This window comes from Xenopus tropicalis, chromosome 8, assembly GCF_000004195.4.
Source record: "Xenopus tropicalis strain Nigerian chromosome 8, UCB_Xtro_10.0, whole genome shotgun sequence".
Lineage (NCBI taxonomy): Eukaryota > Metazoa > Chordata > Amphibia > Anura > Pipidae > Xenopus > Xenopus tropicalis.
This window is the reverse complement of record NC_030684.2, coordinates 101,098,206-101,115,753: the sequence shown is the minus strand read 5'-3', so window position 1 is coordinate 101,115,753 and position 17,548 is coordinate 101,098,206. Positions and strand designations below refer to the sequence as shown.

The window sequence follows — 17,548 nt, the reverse complement described above, 5'->3', positions numbered from 1 at the left end:
GGCTATGTGTAAGCTGCCTGTAGCTCACATCATCCTACATTAAATAGATGCAAAACAGTATAGTAGATGTAGACCATTAAAGAAACTGTACCTGTGTAACCCCTGTTTGGCTGTAAAACAGTCAAAGCATGGCTAGTATAGGTTTAGAGCATGGGGTACATGCGACTCAATCCTTCAGGATGGGCCTTCGCTATATTGAAGTAACCAGGGGTGTAGTGCAACAACAACTCACTGTAACTGTGTGCAGTGCAAAACAGCAAATAATGGACACCAGAAGGTTCTTGCAGTTGCAAATGATAACTGGGTTTTATTTTCAGAGACAATCAAATCAAGATGCAGGGTAAAAATACTCTCAAGACAGAGGTTATATGATAGTAGTACTCTCTGAGGAGAAAAAGAAAGGATGCACACCGGTTTATCCTACCTCTTTGGGAGTCTGGGCAGGTAAATGCACCTGGTCAGCTCGGCACCCCTTTGGAAGCAGTCTGGATAGATACCTCAGTCCTAAGGTTGAATATCTCTAGCTTTAAAAGTCCTACAGCCGACTGTGGATTAGGGTTATGGTACTGCCTGTCTCCTATGTCTTAACCGTGGCCCTATGCTAAGGCAACAGTGCCTGTATGGAAGGGTACTTACAGCTACTTTCCTTTGTGGAGCCAAAAGCTGCTCTTGCTTCCTTCTACCTCTTTCTCACTTTTCTATAAAGTGCTCCACAAGAGTAACTATCTAACTGGTTCCCTGTCCCCGACTTCACTAGAGTAGTTGGTGACTCTAGGGCAAATTATGGCTTTACTGGGGCCCTGTTGATCCCAGGCTCAGTGGAGAGGCATGCCCTGTGGGAGGTGACACTCCCTGTTGGCTCAGAGGTATTGCTTGGCTTCCCAAAGGCTCACCGAATGGCAGTCTAGTGTAATGGCTAGCTACTGTCACAACCCCTTGGAGTGAGAGTTAGGCATCAATACAAAGTAGAACAACCAGAGGTTCCAAGGATGAAGTAATCCAAAACATTTTTCACCCAAAAAGAGAGAAAATTGTTTTCAGTCTTAATATAGCGTTCCCCCAGGTATCACCCACCAGTGTAGGGAGTAGGGAATTGAGAGGACCTCACCAAACATGTAGGGTTGCCGTAATACCGGCCATATGTTTAGTCCACATCCTGCATAACTAATTAGCAATTACGCAAATGAACTAATTTATATTTATATGTTTCTAAATGAATTCCTAACTAGTCACTATAAGTGAATCTTATGCCCAGCTTTAGGTGGTTAAGAGAATAAAAAGCATCAATCTAATGCACTGACAAATGTAAATTACACTTTTGTCTGCAGTTTAAAGGTATTTTTTGTTTGAATGTCTAGTAAAAACATTTAACATGTGACTTCCCCATGAAAAATTATTATATATTTTATTTCTGACAGCCTGGTTGAACCTTTTTTATACCTTTTAAACCCCCAAATTCAAGGTGAAATCTAATCAGCTAGAGGAATAATTATGTTCACAACTCAGGCATCTATTCCACTATTTGTAGGCTGGTCACTGACCCCATATATGTGACATTGAACATCTGAGAATTCTGTTGTGGTTACTAAACTGCAAAGCTGGATGCCCACATATAGGCTGAAACGGTGGTTGTGATCAATTTATATATAATGAACTTATGCAAGAATAAAACCTGTTTGAATATGTTACATAGAATACTCACGTGTGAAATGTTCCTCATCACCCTTTCTGCAGAAGTTCACCCAATGAAATCAGACTAAAGAGGGCAGGCGGTGTGCAAGGTATAAAAAACATGCTCAGTTGGCCATGTTTTTGCATTTTGCACTCTGCCCTCCAGCCTAGATGAATTGTGGTTTTAGAGCTGCCCCTATTAACACATTGCTGCCTGTGATCAACAGCACTATATATCAAAAAGGGTGGGCAGGGGTGGCACAAAGGTGTCCCCCTCCCACCTCTACCCATCCCCTAACTTGTGCACCATTGAGACATGCAAGTTAGAAACCTGGGGGTGCAACAGATCTATGTACATACCTTCTGCCCAATGGCAGGTTGTAAGGACAAGGCTTGCCTGTTCCTGTCTATAATGGTCTCTGCTCCTGAAGCTGATTTTTTTTTTTTATCTGGTGCAAAGTGCAGAGCATCAGACAGAAGTGCTCTCTGCCTAAGCACTAGGCCTGCTTCTGTGCCTCTTGTGAGCAGAGAGCCATTCAGAGGATTCATCAGACACTTTAGGTGCATCGATTGGGTAACGGCTAGTCATTGCACTTATTTGGTAAGTGCTTTTCACACTTGTGTTTCCTGTCTGGCACCCAAACACCTTAAATGTGAATATGACCCATGTGGCTCCCCAACATGCTGAATGTAATTCGTAGGAATTGCACCTACTTGTGACTGCAGTATAAACACCCACTGTTTCACGTAGAACATCCCGCACAGGGAATCATCACCACAAAATGCAGGCTAAAATACACTGTTACCATTCTCCTATTACCTTAGTAAAGAGGATCCAGAATGCAATTGGAAATCTGCACAGTGCATGTTACTGTATGACAGCGGGGACATGACCACATATCAATCACAATTTGCCATTCTCCTCGTCATTTAGAAACTTTCCATCTTACCCAGAAAAAACACTGCGCAGAGACACTGAATTGTGCTTAGAAAATGAGCTTTTCATAACAAAAACTTAATAGGCCAATACGACTATTGTTCGCTCTTACCCATGACGGAGCACAATTTACAAGAAAATGACCTTCCGAGAACGAAATGAACCCTCCAACCTGCAAAACTTGGCAGTTTTATGTAACTGAATATTATTGTATGTAATTGGCAATCTTTTGTGTATGTTCAGGTTTTTTGTTAGACTGTTGAGTGCCTGATGTCCTTTTCAGTGCTGCTTCTGCCTAATCATTTTTGGTCAGAGTAAAATATCACCATTACCATTTTCTTGTCAGACACCGCGATTTAGCAGATTAGCGAATGATGGCACTTTCCTGCAATGCATTGCAAACCCACTCAGGTATTCTATCTCTGTGCGGGTCTAACTCACACAAAAGCAGCTGGAAAGGAAAGAGAGCATTTATGGACAACATAGTGTTTTGGGGTTTTTTTTTTAAATCCTTTATTTTCATGTTCAATTGCCTCAGAAATCCAACCAATAATCACTAAAATAATCTAGAATAAGCACTGTTTTCATCTTTGTGAATGCTGTGTGCTTACCTAACAGAATTAATTGGAGTGTCCGTAGCTAGAACTTTGCTTTTACTGACTTAACTGGTAAGTAGCTCATAACACTGAGAAGTCTTTCACTTGCCTACACATTGCTATGGCTTTCTCCCCTCCCACTGCTCTATTTTTATTTTATGGGAAATATTTGTCTTGGTTAATGTTTTAGGCAGATGAATTCTCCAAAAACTTGATTGAGAAGTTAAAGGGGTAGTTCACCTTTAAAGTGAGTTTTAGTATAATGTAGACATAGCTATTCTAGGGCAAATTGCAACTGGTCTTCATGTTTTTATTCTTTGTGGTATTTCAGTTATTTAGCTATTTGTTCAGCAGCTTTCCAGTTTGGCATTTCAGCAGCTATCTGGTTGCTAGGGTCTTATGAGAGAATGGAATAGGAATAGGAGAGGACCTGAATAGAAAGATAAGTAATAAAAAGTAACAATAATAATAAAATTGGAGCCTCACAGAGTGATAATTCTTTGCTTGCCGGGGTCCGTGACCCCCATGTAAAAGCTGAAAAGAGGCAGAAAAGGAAGGCAAATAATTTAAAATCTATTAAGAATAAATAATGAAAGCCAGCTAGAAAGTTGCTAAGAAAAGGCCATTTTATAAAAGTTAATTTAAACTTGAACTACCCCTTTAACTAATGAACGGCTAACAGAAGCACTGGTTATAACTGATGATATCATTAATCACTGATTATAAAGACATCATTTCCAGTATATTCGTGGCTCTTTTGTATTATAAAGGCATCTATCCAATTTATTTCAGTTTTAGGTTATTAACCATTTCTTAACTAGGGATACATCAAATCCATTATTTGGCCAAATATTGAAGCCTCAGAAAAAGGTTTGGCTGAATCAAGAGATTAAAAGTATCTGGAACTTTGTCTATAAGGTCAACATTCATTCAGGCCGCTCAGATAAATCTGTATCTGTAATGGGTACACAGTTAGTTCAACAGCAACTGGGTCACAAATGCTAAACATCTGAATGGGCCATCACACACATTTTAATACATAATCATGCACAAAAAGTTATATTATTATAAACATATAAGGAAAACAAGCTATGACTAAGAACATCTGTAATGCAATTGTGTTGCTGCCATTGCTGCAATTTATTTATTGGCTTTTCACTAATACTAATATGGCCAGAGTGTCAAGCTGCCTTGGCATAACCAATATTAAACTATTCTTTCCATAACCCTGGGGCATTTTTACATTCTGTACATGCTGAATTGCTGGCCAGCACAGCTGTATTTAGTCTCCCCAGGAGACATGGAGATTCAGGAACTGGATTCATGCCTTAGGCAGAAAGGTGGGTCTTTATTTTTATGTAAGATCATGGTTTCATTTTCAAAAAGCAAAGTATGTTACTATGGTAACAGGCCAGCCCAACTGCTACTTGCTGTAAATGAAGAAGCAAAAAAGGCATCAAGAAGTATATGCAGCTTCACAGCAGGGGCAAAGAGGGACAGGCTCGTGCATTTATGTGAATTGGCAGCAATTTGCTTCACACCTCAATAAATATTGATTAGAAGCTGATTCATATTCCAAAACGAATCAGGAATCTGCATGTGGATTTATTAGTGATGAACTAATCAATATTTAGATCTGCAAATGAATTCATATTTATTCCAAATTATTCAAATGCATATTTACAGGGAAGTATAGATGTAATTACAGATCAAAAATGTTATAGGGTTCTTTAAGTGTTAAAAACAGTGTAACAAAAACAGAAACCGAGCAAAACACATTTATTGCACAAACAATTTCAACAACAATTTATTCCAGACTGTAAACGTGACCCTTGGATTGCTCTTTTGGTAACTTTTGTTATGACTTTTCCCTTTATACTTAGATAAATATGCCCCTATGTGAGAGGTAGAAATGTGAATGGCACTAAAAAAAATGACAGAGGGACATATTTACCAATATAGGTTCCAAACCAAACTAGTGCTAGTGTTACCTATAGCAACTAATCAGACCTCTGCTTTTACTTTCTACATACTCCTGATAAAAAACAAACAGTAATTGCTGTGTATGAAATGTAATACCATTCCTGAAAATGGAACACCATAAAAATGCTCCCATTGTTCATATAATGCTCTGCCATGGGTGGTGTTTTATTATGAAATAAAGAATACCAGTAGTACCTAATACGGTCTTACTTAGTATTCATACAAAAACTGTTTGAATTTCTATTCTGAAGCCTATATAAAACAATATAGGAGAAAAACATTACTCACATTAGTTTAGTAACATTTAATTCACCCTTACACAACATATGGATCACAAAAAGTAAGATGTAATACACACAGTGGCATAACTAGAGGGAATGAAGATTCTGCGAATATGTGGGAGCCAGGGGTACAGGGTGCCCATAAGGAGAGGCAAAGAAAGAGCTCTTATGTCACCTGCAATTTTGCATATCATGGGTAACCCACAATTTTATAAATATATGGGGCCTCCAAAACTGTTTTGCAATGGGACCTGGGGCCCAAAGTTACACCCCTGAATACACAGTATATGGGGAATAAAGTACTTGTAGACTTGAATAGTACAATTTAATTTACCCTTAAACAACATACAAATCATACTCATTTGCTTACACTGCAAGTATGCCCCCGTGTGGAATTTTATAACAGTTAACAGCAATTAATTCTGAACCGTGTAGGTAAATATTGAAAGTAAATCTCTGGTTAATATCTAGCATTCTGAAATGCACTGATGTGTTGTACAGTGTACTCTTGTTCACCATCTCCTGTCCTAAAACCATATGGCAGCTTTGATCGATCTGCTCTGCCAGGATCTGTAGGTCCATGTGTTCGCAAAACACGCTTTAGTTGATCAAATATCTCATGGTCTGGCACGGCCAAAGTGTTTAAATTAAATCCCATCATCCTTGTAATGGCTTCTCGGAAGTAAACAAGCTATAAAGTAGAAAAACTGTAGTTAGTTTCAGAACTTTTTGGGATATCTTTGTCACTACCAAGCAATAATCAGAAAGCAAAAGGACAAAACACACTCAGTACCGCTTTTTCATTAGACCTTTACAGCCCTCTCCACGCTTACCCTTTATGGCTGTCCATTACAACAATTATCTAATTACATTACAGGAAATGGCAGAGTTCCTGTTATATTCTGTAACAAGAGAATTTTAAAATCATTCTTCCAACAGATGGATCACAAGATTCATGGGACAAAAACCATTTTTCCCCAGGTTTTTGTATAATGTCTTTTAAACTTCTCAAGTACATGCAACAAGAGCTAAGTTGCATCTGAGAACTATTTAATCAGCCTTTTTTAAGAGTTGCTAAAAAGATACTAATGATTCACTTTAAAAGAGAAGAGTGTACCTGTTTCTCCCTCTTTGCTACCTCCTCAAGTGCTCTTTTGGCTGTGTGCAGCTCATTAGTGACTGCCTCTACCATGTGTTGGCACCTTTCTTTATCTCCTCGAAACTCATGCTCACTGTAGTCCAGCTCAGTCTTTAGGCTCACCACCTTTTTAGCAGCTTTTTCCTTAATTTTCTCCAGTTTCTCTAAAGCTCTGCTGAGTTCTTCTATCGTTTTCTTTTGCTGCATGTTTCGCTCCTAACGGATGGGAACATATATAGCATGAGAAATGAGCAGGCTTTTCGCAACAACCATTGGGTCTTATTATAAATGATCACAGAAATTGTGACATGTTGCACGCAGTACATTAACAGGAAGATGTGAGAGAGATCTGGAGGAGTTTGATGCACTTTTCACACCACATCTTGAATACATCAAAGACCATTATATTAAAAATGCTAGAAGAAGAACAATATTAAAATATATCTTTTAATGCTGCTGTACAGCACTGTGTATATAAGTAGCACTATATAAATAAAGATATACATACACACATATATACAGTATATATATATATATATATAGATATATAATAATGAAAAATTCTCAAATTAGTCAGACAAAGTTCAGTTTAATGCAAAACTGAATACAGATCCTTTACAACTTCAATTACAGTTGCACAGGGCTACATAGAACGCAGTCAGTTGTGCAAAACATCCTTTTCATTCAAGTTACTTGCTCTTCCTGCACTTCCATATAGTTGCACTTCCATATAGTTGCGCTATGCATCTTTCCCTTCCTCCTGTCTCCATAGCTATAAGGTTTAATTTATCATGACCCCAGATAAAAGCTCTGGATTAAAAAATGTTGGTGGTATATTGGCTCTTTACATTTTTGTTGTTACAGTTGCTTTTCATAGCACAGTGGATACATAAAGTAAAAGAACAGTTTAGCGGGGGGGGGGGGGTGTTGAGGGCCCAAAATACTAATTTCCTCAGAGGTCTCCATGCCTCAGCATGCAGTACTTGCCTATTGTTTCTGGCTAAGTAACTTGCTGAGTGAAATAAGCCTTTATAAGGACTATGACACACGGTGCTACTTGTAGCCAGCTACTTATTGAGGCTACAAAACACCAGAAAATACCCTGCCATGGGCAATACTAAGAATTGTCTCTGCTAAAACACACATAGAGATAATTATCAGTATTGTCTATTTTGTAGGCAGGACAAGTAGCTGCTATTGCCCTTAGGGCTCTGGCACACGGGGAGCTTAGTCGCCCGCGGCAAAACTCCCTGTTCGCGGGCGACTAATCTCCCCGAGTTGCCTACCCCTGCCATCCCACCGGCGAACATGTAAGTCGCCGGCGGGATGGCAGACGCGGCGGGGCGATTTCAGGAAATCGCCGAAAAAGCCTCACGAGTCTTTTTCGGCGATTTGCGCGAAATCGTGCCGCCGCGTCTGCCATCCCGCCGGCGACTTACATGTTCGCCGGTGGGATGGCAGGGATAGGCAACTCGGGGAGATTAGTCACCCGCGAACAGGGAGTTTTGTCTCGGGCGACTAATCTCCCCCGTGTGCCAGAGCCCTTACAGTTCAGGAGGATAGTGCATTACTGCAGATGCCATACCATGCAAAAATAGGATGTTCTATATATGCCACAGTGCTTTGAAGCCTCCTAACCCTGTGCAAAGAAAAAAAAACTGATTTCTATTCCTACTTTCTGAATTAAATATAAAGCATAAATACAAAACATATTTCTAGAAAGAAATGTGGAGGGGAACAATATGGCTTTCAATCTGAGACCAGTTATCATGTGCATCAGTGATCTTGCTGTGAGATAAAGTGTTTTTCTTAGCAAAGTAAATCTTAATTCTTTATTAAACTTCCCAAAGTGCTGTGCTCACCTTTAGATCACTCATATCGACAAGCTGAGCAGTCAGGGTTTGAGTAGTAATTTTCATTTCACTGAGCTGTCCCTGAAGTCTCTCGACCTTCTTCTGCAATTTTTGGGCTGTCAGGCTTCCTGAGTTTTCTGCGCTCAATAAAAGTTGTTGCTCTTTTTCCTTTTCTAATTGTTTGATCTTCTTTTCTAGTTGTTCGATTTTTGTAGATTTTAACTCTATTTTTTCTGCCTGGGAAGTAATCTACAGCAAGAACAGTTAAGTATAAATAGAAATAAACATATGTAGACAGGCTTATACAAGAGGTTGACCTAGAGGCACAATTAGTTAAACAGGTAAGGAGACAGATAATTTAGTGTATACAGGTATGGGACCAGTTATCCAGAATGCTCGGGACCTGGGGTTTTCCAGATAAGGGGTCTTTACTTAATAGGGATCTCCTACCTTGTCTACTAAAAAAAATATTTAAACAGTAATTAAACCCAATAGCATTGTTTTGGCTCCAATAAGGATTAATTATATCTTAGTTGGGATCAAGTACAAGGTACTGTTTTATTATTTGATTAAAATGGAGTCTATGGGAGATGGCCTTTGCGAAATTGGGAACTCTCTGGATAATGGGTTTCCGGATAAGGGGTCTGATACCTGTATAAGTGACCATTACCATAACTCATGCATAATTTGTATATGAATTACATAAAGCAGAATGTTATCTCTCAAGCATATTTATTGCAATTACACAAGCAGAGAGCCTAATTATAATGTCACAGCAGTCACCAACCAATATTTGCCTCCAATAAGATTCAAATTACACTTATCATATGTACACATAGGTAAAGCTTGTGTTTATTAACAAATTTAAAGGAGAAATAAAGCTTAACTGAAGAAGTAGGACCTTCAAAGATGCCCCAGTAGCCCCCCCATCTTCTTTTCTGCTGATTCCCTGCACATGCTCTATGCTGCTGTCACTTACTGACTCACAGTATATTGTATTGTACTGACTCATACAATATATTGTATGTATAGAATATAAATGTCACAATTTAAGGATGACTAGTAATTAATACAGATAATAACTATATGGCAGCTAAGAAAACAGTGCAATTAGCATCAAAATTTAATAATCAGCTTTGTAGAATCAGCTTATATTACAGGCCAACCTTATTTTCTGCTTGATAATTTGCTACAGCCCCTAAGCTCAGCTTGGCATGAGTGTAGCAGACACTTTTCAAGATGGTGACCCCCTGTGACAAATTTGAAATTCTTTATCATTGCTGCTGAGATGCTGAAACTTTAGGCTGGTGCAATAAGTTCAGTATATAAAATATGGCATTTTTAGCCACATTCATTTTTAGGGTTTAGTTCTCTAATGGCACACTGAGCATTTTGTCTATTTTATTTTTTACTTTTTCCACAGGAGGTTGATTTAGTTATTTCCATAGGAAAGCGTGGAGCTGGCAGCAATTCGATCCTAATGGCCAAAAGAAATCCAGTGGGTATATGACATGCACAACTGTAGCCTGAAAGCACAGATCCACTAACTACACAGGCCTTCCATACTTCCACCACAGGAACAAAGTGGCGACAATTCCACTTCCAGATTTGCCCCTAATGCAGACTTTTTAGATATAAACTGCACACATAGAGTCGGCTATCTCAAATCACTGGAGGTGTCTGTAATAATAGACTACATCCTGCCCAACTGTTGGAAGCTACTGCAGAAATCACTGTAAGCAGAACTGGCATTGATACAAACATTCACGTTAGTGGCCGACTAACAATTATTTTTACAAACAGATTTTAATTTTTTTCTGATCAGTAACCATGCTGTATTAGTAATGGACTGTGGATTGCTGATTTATGCTGGAATCAGTCAGTTTGAGCAGGGCAAATCTGCCATGCATTGGTTAAAATGGATAATAAATTATTAAGTATAAAAAAAACTATAAGAAGGAATAATAATAAAATAATGCATCCCATTAGATAAACAGTGAATGTTACATATATAATAGCTAATAAATTGTTAAATTATAAAGCCAAAAGCTTCAGTTCTTTTATGGGCTTTGGCTAGTGATAAAACATAATGCAAACAGTATCATATTACCCATGGTCCTATAGATGGACAACACTGTACTATAAAGCCCAATTTCAGTATGGGGGCTTTTTCCTATAACAAATTTTAGAAAATGATGGGCCAAAACACACTTAAATACTCTTAAGCTGGCCATTCACGTGGCGATCTGACGATGTTTGTCGCAAGAAACATCGTCAGATCCGCCACACACCGTCAGGGCTGAAACAGCAGATAAGGAGGTAGAAACAATAGGATTTCTACCTCCTTCTGCCAATTCAGCCCTGACGGCAGATTTTGGTGAGGCGCCTTCTATGGCGCCCGATCAAAATTTTCTAACCTGGCCGATCGGCGAGTCGACCGATATCAGCAGCTTCCTGCGATATCGGTCGACTCGCCGACATGCCATACACACACCGAATATCGTACGAAACGAGGTTTCGTACAATAGTATCGGTGCGTGTATGGCCAGCTTTAGGGGCAGATTCATCAAAAGATCTAAAAAAAAGTCTAGCTTTTCATTTTCACAATAGAAGCCTGTATGTCCCCTTGCAGACTTAAAAGACGTTGAGCCATTTGAGCAATATTTCTTTATTACAGAAGCCTGCATACACAATGTTTAACAGGACAGCATTTCTCTTTATACTGACCTTTTTCTGGAGATTATAAATAAGAGTTTTGCTATCCTTCAGAAAACCTTTGTCCCTTTCTGTAACCTCCTCTGCTCTGTTTAGTAGTACTTCATACTGCGACGTCAGACTGCCTGATGATATATCTTGAACGACATTTAACTTTTCTGCCATCTGCAGTAAAAACTTCTTTAGCTGTATTAACATCAACAAGGATTAGATGTTTTTTATTTCAAGTTTTTGAAAGCACACCAGTATAAAAGTCCAGCAAGGTCTTATATGTTTGTTACTCTATAAATAAACATTGAAAGTATATTAATGATATTATTTAATGGTTTTATTGTAAATTTAAAGTCCATCACAGCTGTACTTATGTCAAAGGCAGTTTTTATAGAGAACATATTTATAACATGTTAACGCACCTCTCCTCAGCCGGCAGGACCATTTTATAAAAATGGGCAAAAAGGCAATTTGTCCTGGGCCCACCAAGAAAGGTGGATTTCGATTAGCCCCTTCAACTGCAATAACCTTGGCGTTACAGACACCTCTTTTTTACCAGCTGAACTAGCTCATTAATTTTATTAAAATTAATTTTATTAATTTTTTTCCACCTTTTTCAGCATTTTTTTTTTATTTAATAGCACTCCAGTGAACCATTTTGAAGGAACAAAAATGGTTCTTCACAGTGAGGACAGTAAGGTTGTAGAATACACTGCTGGGTGATGTTGTGGTGGCAAATTCTTTAAGAGTGGCGTGGATGACTTGTAGAAACATAATATCCAAGGCTATAGTGGTCTCAAGATTAGAAGTTAGTTTGGTATTCATATTGTATATATGATGCTATATATTATGTGTAGCCCTGTATACGTATGTGTGTGTATATGTATTTATTTTAGACAAAAAAAACATTCAAAACATTTATTGTTCAATCATAGTGCCATTGTAACCCAAAATAACTATGTAGCCAATATCTGCAAGGGTTAAGTGCCATGAATGAATCATGAATTTACGGCCTCACAAATAAGACCTTTGTCCTAGGCCTACCAGTACCTTAAACTACCACTAAAGTGGGGGAAGTAAAGTATCCTGGTTTTTGCAGATACATACTCTGTGTAAAAGTACAATTTATGCATTTATCTGAGAAGAAACACAAGCATTTAGAGGCACAGACAATAGGTGTAATCTAACTCATACAAATGAATTCTTCAGCATAACTTAGTGGTGAAACAAGATTCAAGATTACTCAGCACTGCACTGCAAAATACAGCTTCCACATGAATGCAGGTACACAGAGTGTAATTCAGCCCGAAAACTCCTGCTTTCACATACTTCAGGCCGACCTCTGGTCTGCTCTGCATTCAAGCAGAAGCTGCACTTTTCAGTGCAGGTTAACAGAGCTGCATAAAGGAGAGGATTCACTTCTCTCAGCCTGCAGAAAAATGCAGTTTGGAAAAAGCTCAGGGTCCCGGCGGCCCAGACCCGACCCGACCCTTGCCGGCGCTCCCCCTCTCGAACGCTCCTCCCCTGATGCGTTAAATTTATGCGCCCGGGGAGGACGTCGAGGGGGGTTAGGGGGGGCCCCTACAGGGGGGGGTATTTGAGGACGCGCCCGGATGAGTGCACTTGAAGGGCCCCCAGGACGGGAGTCCCGGTAGGCCCTTCACAGCCCAGTCCGACCCTGAAAAAGCTGAGGAAATGTTCCATGTGCCCAAGGCCTTGATCTGCACTTCTTCCTGCGGTTTGTTGTACATGAAAACTAAAGACTAATAGTACCACCAGCTGCAAATAAACATCAGTTGCCCCAAAAAGATTTTTTTTCATACCTTTTTCCTTTCTGAATTAAAACCATCTTTAATCATCTCTTCAGAAGTAAGTTTTCCTTTTAAGTGTTTAAGTGATTCTTGGTTTTCCTGTAATATTTCTTCCGCTTTATATGCCTTAGTAACTGCTTCATGATATAGATCACGCTGTTGGTCTAACTGTTTTGTTAGTTTGAGGACCTTTTCCTGAAGCTCATCTGTAGTCTGTGAGCAAAAAAAAATCATTACACATCATTAGATCTAGGCCAGTTATCTGGCCAGTTAAGGCATTTTTCGACCTACATGGAAACGTGAAAAAGGCCAAACTGCTGACTATTTTTTATACCGATAGATAGACACAGGTATAGGACCCGTTATCCAGAATGCTCGGGACCAAGGGTATTCCGGATAAGGGATCTTTCTGTAATTTGGATCTCCATACCTTAAGTCTACTAAAAAATCAATAAAACATGAATTAAACCCAATAGGGTTGTTTTGCATTCAGTAAGGATTATTTATATCTTAGTTGGGATCAAATACAAGGGACTGTTTTATTACTACAGAGAAAAAGGAAATCAGTTTTAAAATTCTGAATTATTTGATTAAAATGAGTGTATGGGAGACAGGCTTTTCGTAATTCTGGATAACAGGTTTCCGGATAAGGGGTCCCATACCTGTACATAGACTGATACATAGATGCATACATATATTAGTTTGAAATTGTGGATAAACTTTGAGAGCTGTTGCAATCCTTATTCACATCATGTGCAGTGTCAGTATCTATGAGTTTCTATTCTCTAAGACTGGGCTGCCAGCAAGCCAAGATCATATACAGTTTACATGCATCTAAAATGTCTCTCTATCTGAACATACAAATATACAAAATATGTAAGAATTTACCACTTTCCATTCCTGTTCACGACTGCAAATCTCTTGTATTCGTTCCTTAATGGCTTCCTCTGTTCTAGGTACAGTAATAAAGCCATTACTGAGTACTGTAGCAAGCTGTATTATAAAGCTTTGGTGCAGGCTATGAGAAGCCTTAGCTTCGTAATCAGATGTCCGTAAAGTTCTGTCCAGCTCATTTAGTTTTTTTTCTTTTCTCACCAGCTCCTGTTGAAAACTGCTCCATTCTTTATGGTTGTCTTTTATTTTCCCTAGTAGAAGCTCCTTTTCTTGCTCTGCACTTTGTTTGGCCAGTAGTGTTTCATCTCGTTCCTAGATAGAAATAGAAATGGATAGCCTTTAAAAAAAATGCAAATGTGGTAAAATTAAGGGCATAATCACAAAAGGTACAAACTTAAAATAGAAATAGACATATTTATATGGAAGGATATTTGAGGGTAAAAGCCATTCCCAGTGCTGGGTCTAGCCGGCTGGGTACCCTGGTAACCCAGCTGGCCACTTTGCCCCTTGTCCATTGTGCTCCCCCACTGTCACATGAGTGGGTAGAGGAGTAGAAGAGGTTACATGCCTAGTACCCCCCCCCCCCCAACATTGCACCCTAGGCACGTGCCTCTTCTGCCTACTCCTATTTCCAGCCCTGCCCATTCCTAAAGACAATTTAAAGAATCTCTTATAGAGACATACAAAGTTCTTAATTTTGTAAACCAATCTTTTAAATTAAGAACATAATATTCGTGATTATAGTGATCTTAAGATTTACATTTAGTTAGTATAGGTATGTGTATCTATATTTTTATGTATATGAGTGTGTAGATAGGTCTGTATAATTCTGTGTATATATGGGCACTGGGGTTTGTTTGCAGGGGTTGATCTTTGGTTAAAATAAATTATGTAACTACACAACTCAATAAAACTATATTTAAAACCTAAAATGAGGGGTTTATATATGATAAAAACAAGGAGGGTGAAATATGAAACACAATAATAATGATAAAACCAATTCTAAGGCCCAGTTGCCTTTTGGTTATTTACCAAATGTAAGTCTGACTTTGCTTGGGTCTGTAAGTGTGCTTGAAGGTTCTGTGTCCTGCTTTTGGTTGGTTTACTGACTTAACTTAATTGCTACCATCCAAAGACCATTGCCTGTATTTAGTTATGTTTAACCAAAGTCTGCCCCAAACTTATAGGCAGGCAGGGATCAAAACCCTGCAGAGAAAAATACAGCAAAAGCAGCAGCACAAAAGGGCTTCAGTAGGTCCTGCAAAACTTAGATATCAGCTTAAAGGGGTGGTTCACCTTTAAAGCGGACCTGTCACCCTAAGAAATAAGTCCAAATTATTTTCTATATTGTTAGTTGAGCAAAATAAACTTTACTTACTCTATATAAATAATATAAATCTTGTTTCCTTCCGTCTTGGAATTGCTCAATCAAAGCAAGCAGGCAGGCACCATTTTGTGGACACTGTTATTAAGGCAAGCTTTGTATCATGCCAAAATCTTGTTTATGTGCCAGAATGGGGGAACCTGATACCCATACCCATGCACTGGCTACACAATCAGATGAGGAGGAGGGAGGGGAAACGTTAGATGTGCAGTGATATCTAGGAAGTGCTGAATGGAAACCTAAAGTTATTGTCTGCCCCGCCTCTATGCCTAAGGCATAGAGGCGGGGCAAGCAATACATGATTGACAGCTGGGATTTTTAAATGCCTTTATAATGGGTTTGGATGTGTTAATATAAAAATGAATTTGGGTTTCATGTTTAATTTGAACGGGATTTTTATTATACAGATTTTCATGTCTGGGTGACAGGTCCACTTTAAGGCAACTTTTAGTATGTTAGAGAATGTGCTATATTTAGCAATTTTGCAACTGGTCTTCATTATTCCTTTGTTATAGTTTCTTAATTATTTGTCTTCTTCATCTACATTTTTCCACCTCTCAAATGGGAGTCACTGACCCCGCTAGCAAAAAACTATTGCTCAGGAAGGCTACAATTTTATTTTTATCCAAGGCAAGCAAGACACTAACAACCAGATAGCTGCTGAAAATCCAAACTGGAGAGCTGCTCAAACATCTAGAAGAAAAAACCTATTGATACTAATGAAGAAACATAGACTACAATAGCAGGAAATAATATCCACTATTGTATATATGTATGTATGTATGTATAACTTTATTTATAAAGAGCCACAAGGGTACACAGCACTGTACAATCTTACAATATACAGAAGTACACACAGGGAGGAATAGACACAGTAAGAAGGGGGTCCCTGCCCTGTAGAGTTTACAATCTAATCTAATCTAATATATAGCATTTGTATAACAGTATAAAATAAATGTTTCTCTTGGTATTAAATTAAGAAATTAATAACAGACATGGTAGGCAAGTAAGATGTATATAAAATGAAATAGAAAGTTCTCTTTCTAGCCTTCAGGAGAGCCAATTACCAATAAAAGGGCCAAAGTGATATTAGGTGTGCTGCCCACAGACTGATATTATGCCTTTGTTCTTCTTAAACTGAAAGTAGACAAATATTATAAAAAAAAAATAACAGAAACTGATCATATCAAAATGAAGGTCAAAAGTGTAGTTCTGACTACAAAAAAACATGCTGACATCTGATCTAACCTTGTAAAATGTAGAAGTGACAAAGAAATGTAAGACTCAACAATTTACTTTGTAATGTTAAGTATTAGGTTATACAGACCCTTACGTCAGTCAGTGTAAGGGATAAAGTATACTTTGCTTTGCAAATCCATCCAAGCTATTTTGATGTTAGTTTGTCAGGGCCTACGTAGGGACAAATAAGACATGGATATGATTGGTTCTCACCCTCTTTATACTCTTTAGTTGTGCCTCAAGCACTGCCACAGTTTTCTTGTGTTTGTCGATCTCTGAAACCAGTTGTACAATAGTTTCTCGACTGGCTTTATATTCCACTTGTCTTCCAGCCAGCACTTCCTCCAGACTTGACAATTTAGATTTTTGCACAAAATGCTCTTTTATTAGCTTTTCAACCTTAAATCAAGAACAAAATTAAATTAGAGAGCTCTAAATAAATTCTTTAAATAAATTATGATATGGCTGGAGTGACACAGGTATGCCACATATTTATCAAGGTCCTGTATACACTTCCACTAAGGCAAAAATATAATGATTAATAAAGAAGAGACAGCATCCACATTGTAGATTTCATTGGAGAGATTTAGCCCCATTTTTTTTTAATTAAAGGGAACAACAGCTAAGTTTTACATTAGTACAAAATGGGATCCCTACAGGTGCCCACATTGAAATCTACTTTGTTTCCCTGCTCCTTTAATAGTAGCCATTACTTAATCTGAATTTTAGCTGTTACCATGTTGACCATTGCTAACTGTAGGGCAGGGTAAAGTAGACATTTGCTATGGGACCCCAACCTGAAATTACCCCCTTGTTCAGAAAATGCCATTGCTAAAAGTACAAATGATATTATTACATTTTGTAACAATTGTTTATATTATTAGAAATCATGTCAGGGATTTTAAAATGTTGCATTTTAGCTCTTTGTTATAACTCCCAGTACCCCCGTTATAACCTTTCTTCATTAACCAGGGCTCCACTGGCTCCTAGGGCTACTAAACTTACTTGCTCAAAAAAGCAGTTACTCACTCATGTTACTAACCAGCAAGTCAGAG

The 17,548-nt window shown here is 38.4% G+C and overlaps 1 protein-coding gene across 1 annotated transcript in view; it reads right to left on the bottom strand.

Moving 5' to 3' along the window:
- Positions 1–4,833: 4,833 nt before the first annotated feature.
- Positions 4,834–17,548, bottom strand: part of LOC100488825 (coiled-coil domain-containing protein 170) — a 28,980-nt gene continuing 16,265 nt past the window's right edge. Inside the window, exons 7-13 of the mRNA XM_002933715.5 lie at positions 16,707–16,892; positions 13,865–14,182; positions 12,989–13,189; positions 11,187–11,360; positions 8,469–8,708; positions 6,586–6,822; positions 4,834–6,159 (exon numbers count right to left, since the gene is read on the bottom strand). Coding sequence (XP_002933761.3) covers positions 5,929–6,159; positions 6,586–6,822; positions 8,469–8,708; positions 11,187–11,360; positions 12,989–13,189; positions 13,865–14,182; positions 16,707–16,892 — 1,587 coding nt within the window. The 3' untranslated portion in view covers positions 4,834–5,928. The remainder of the gene's footprint in view (positions 6,160–6,585; positions 6,823–8,468; positions 8,709–11,186; positions 11,361–12,988; positions 13,190–13,864; positions 14,183–16,706; positions 16,893–17,548) is intronic.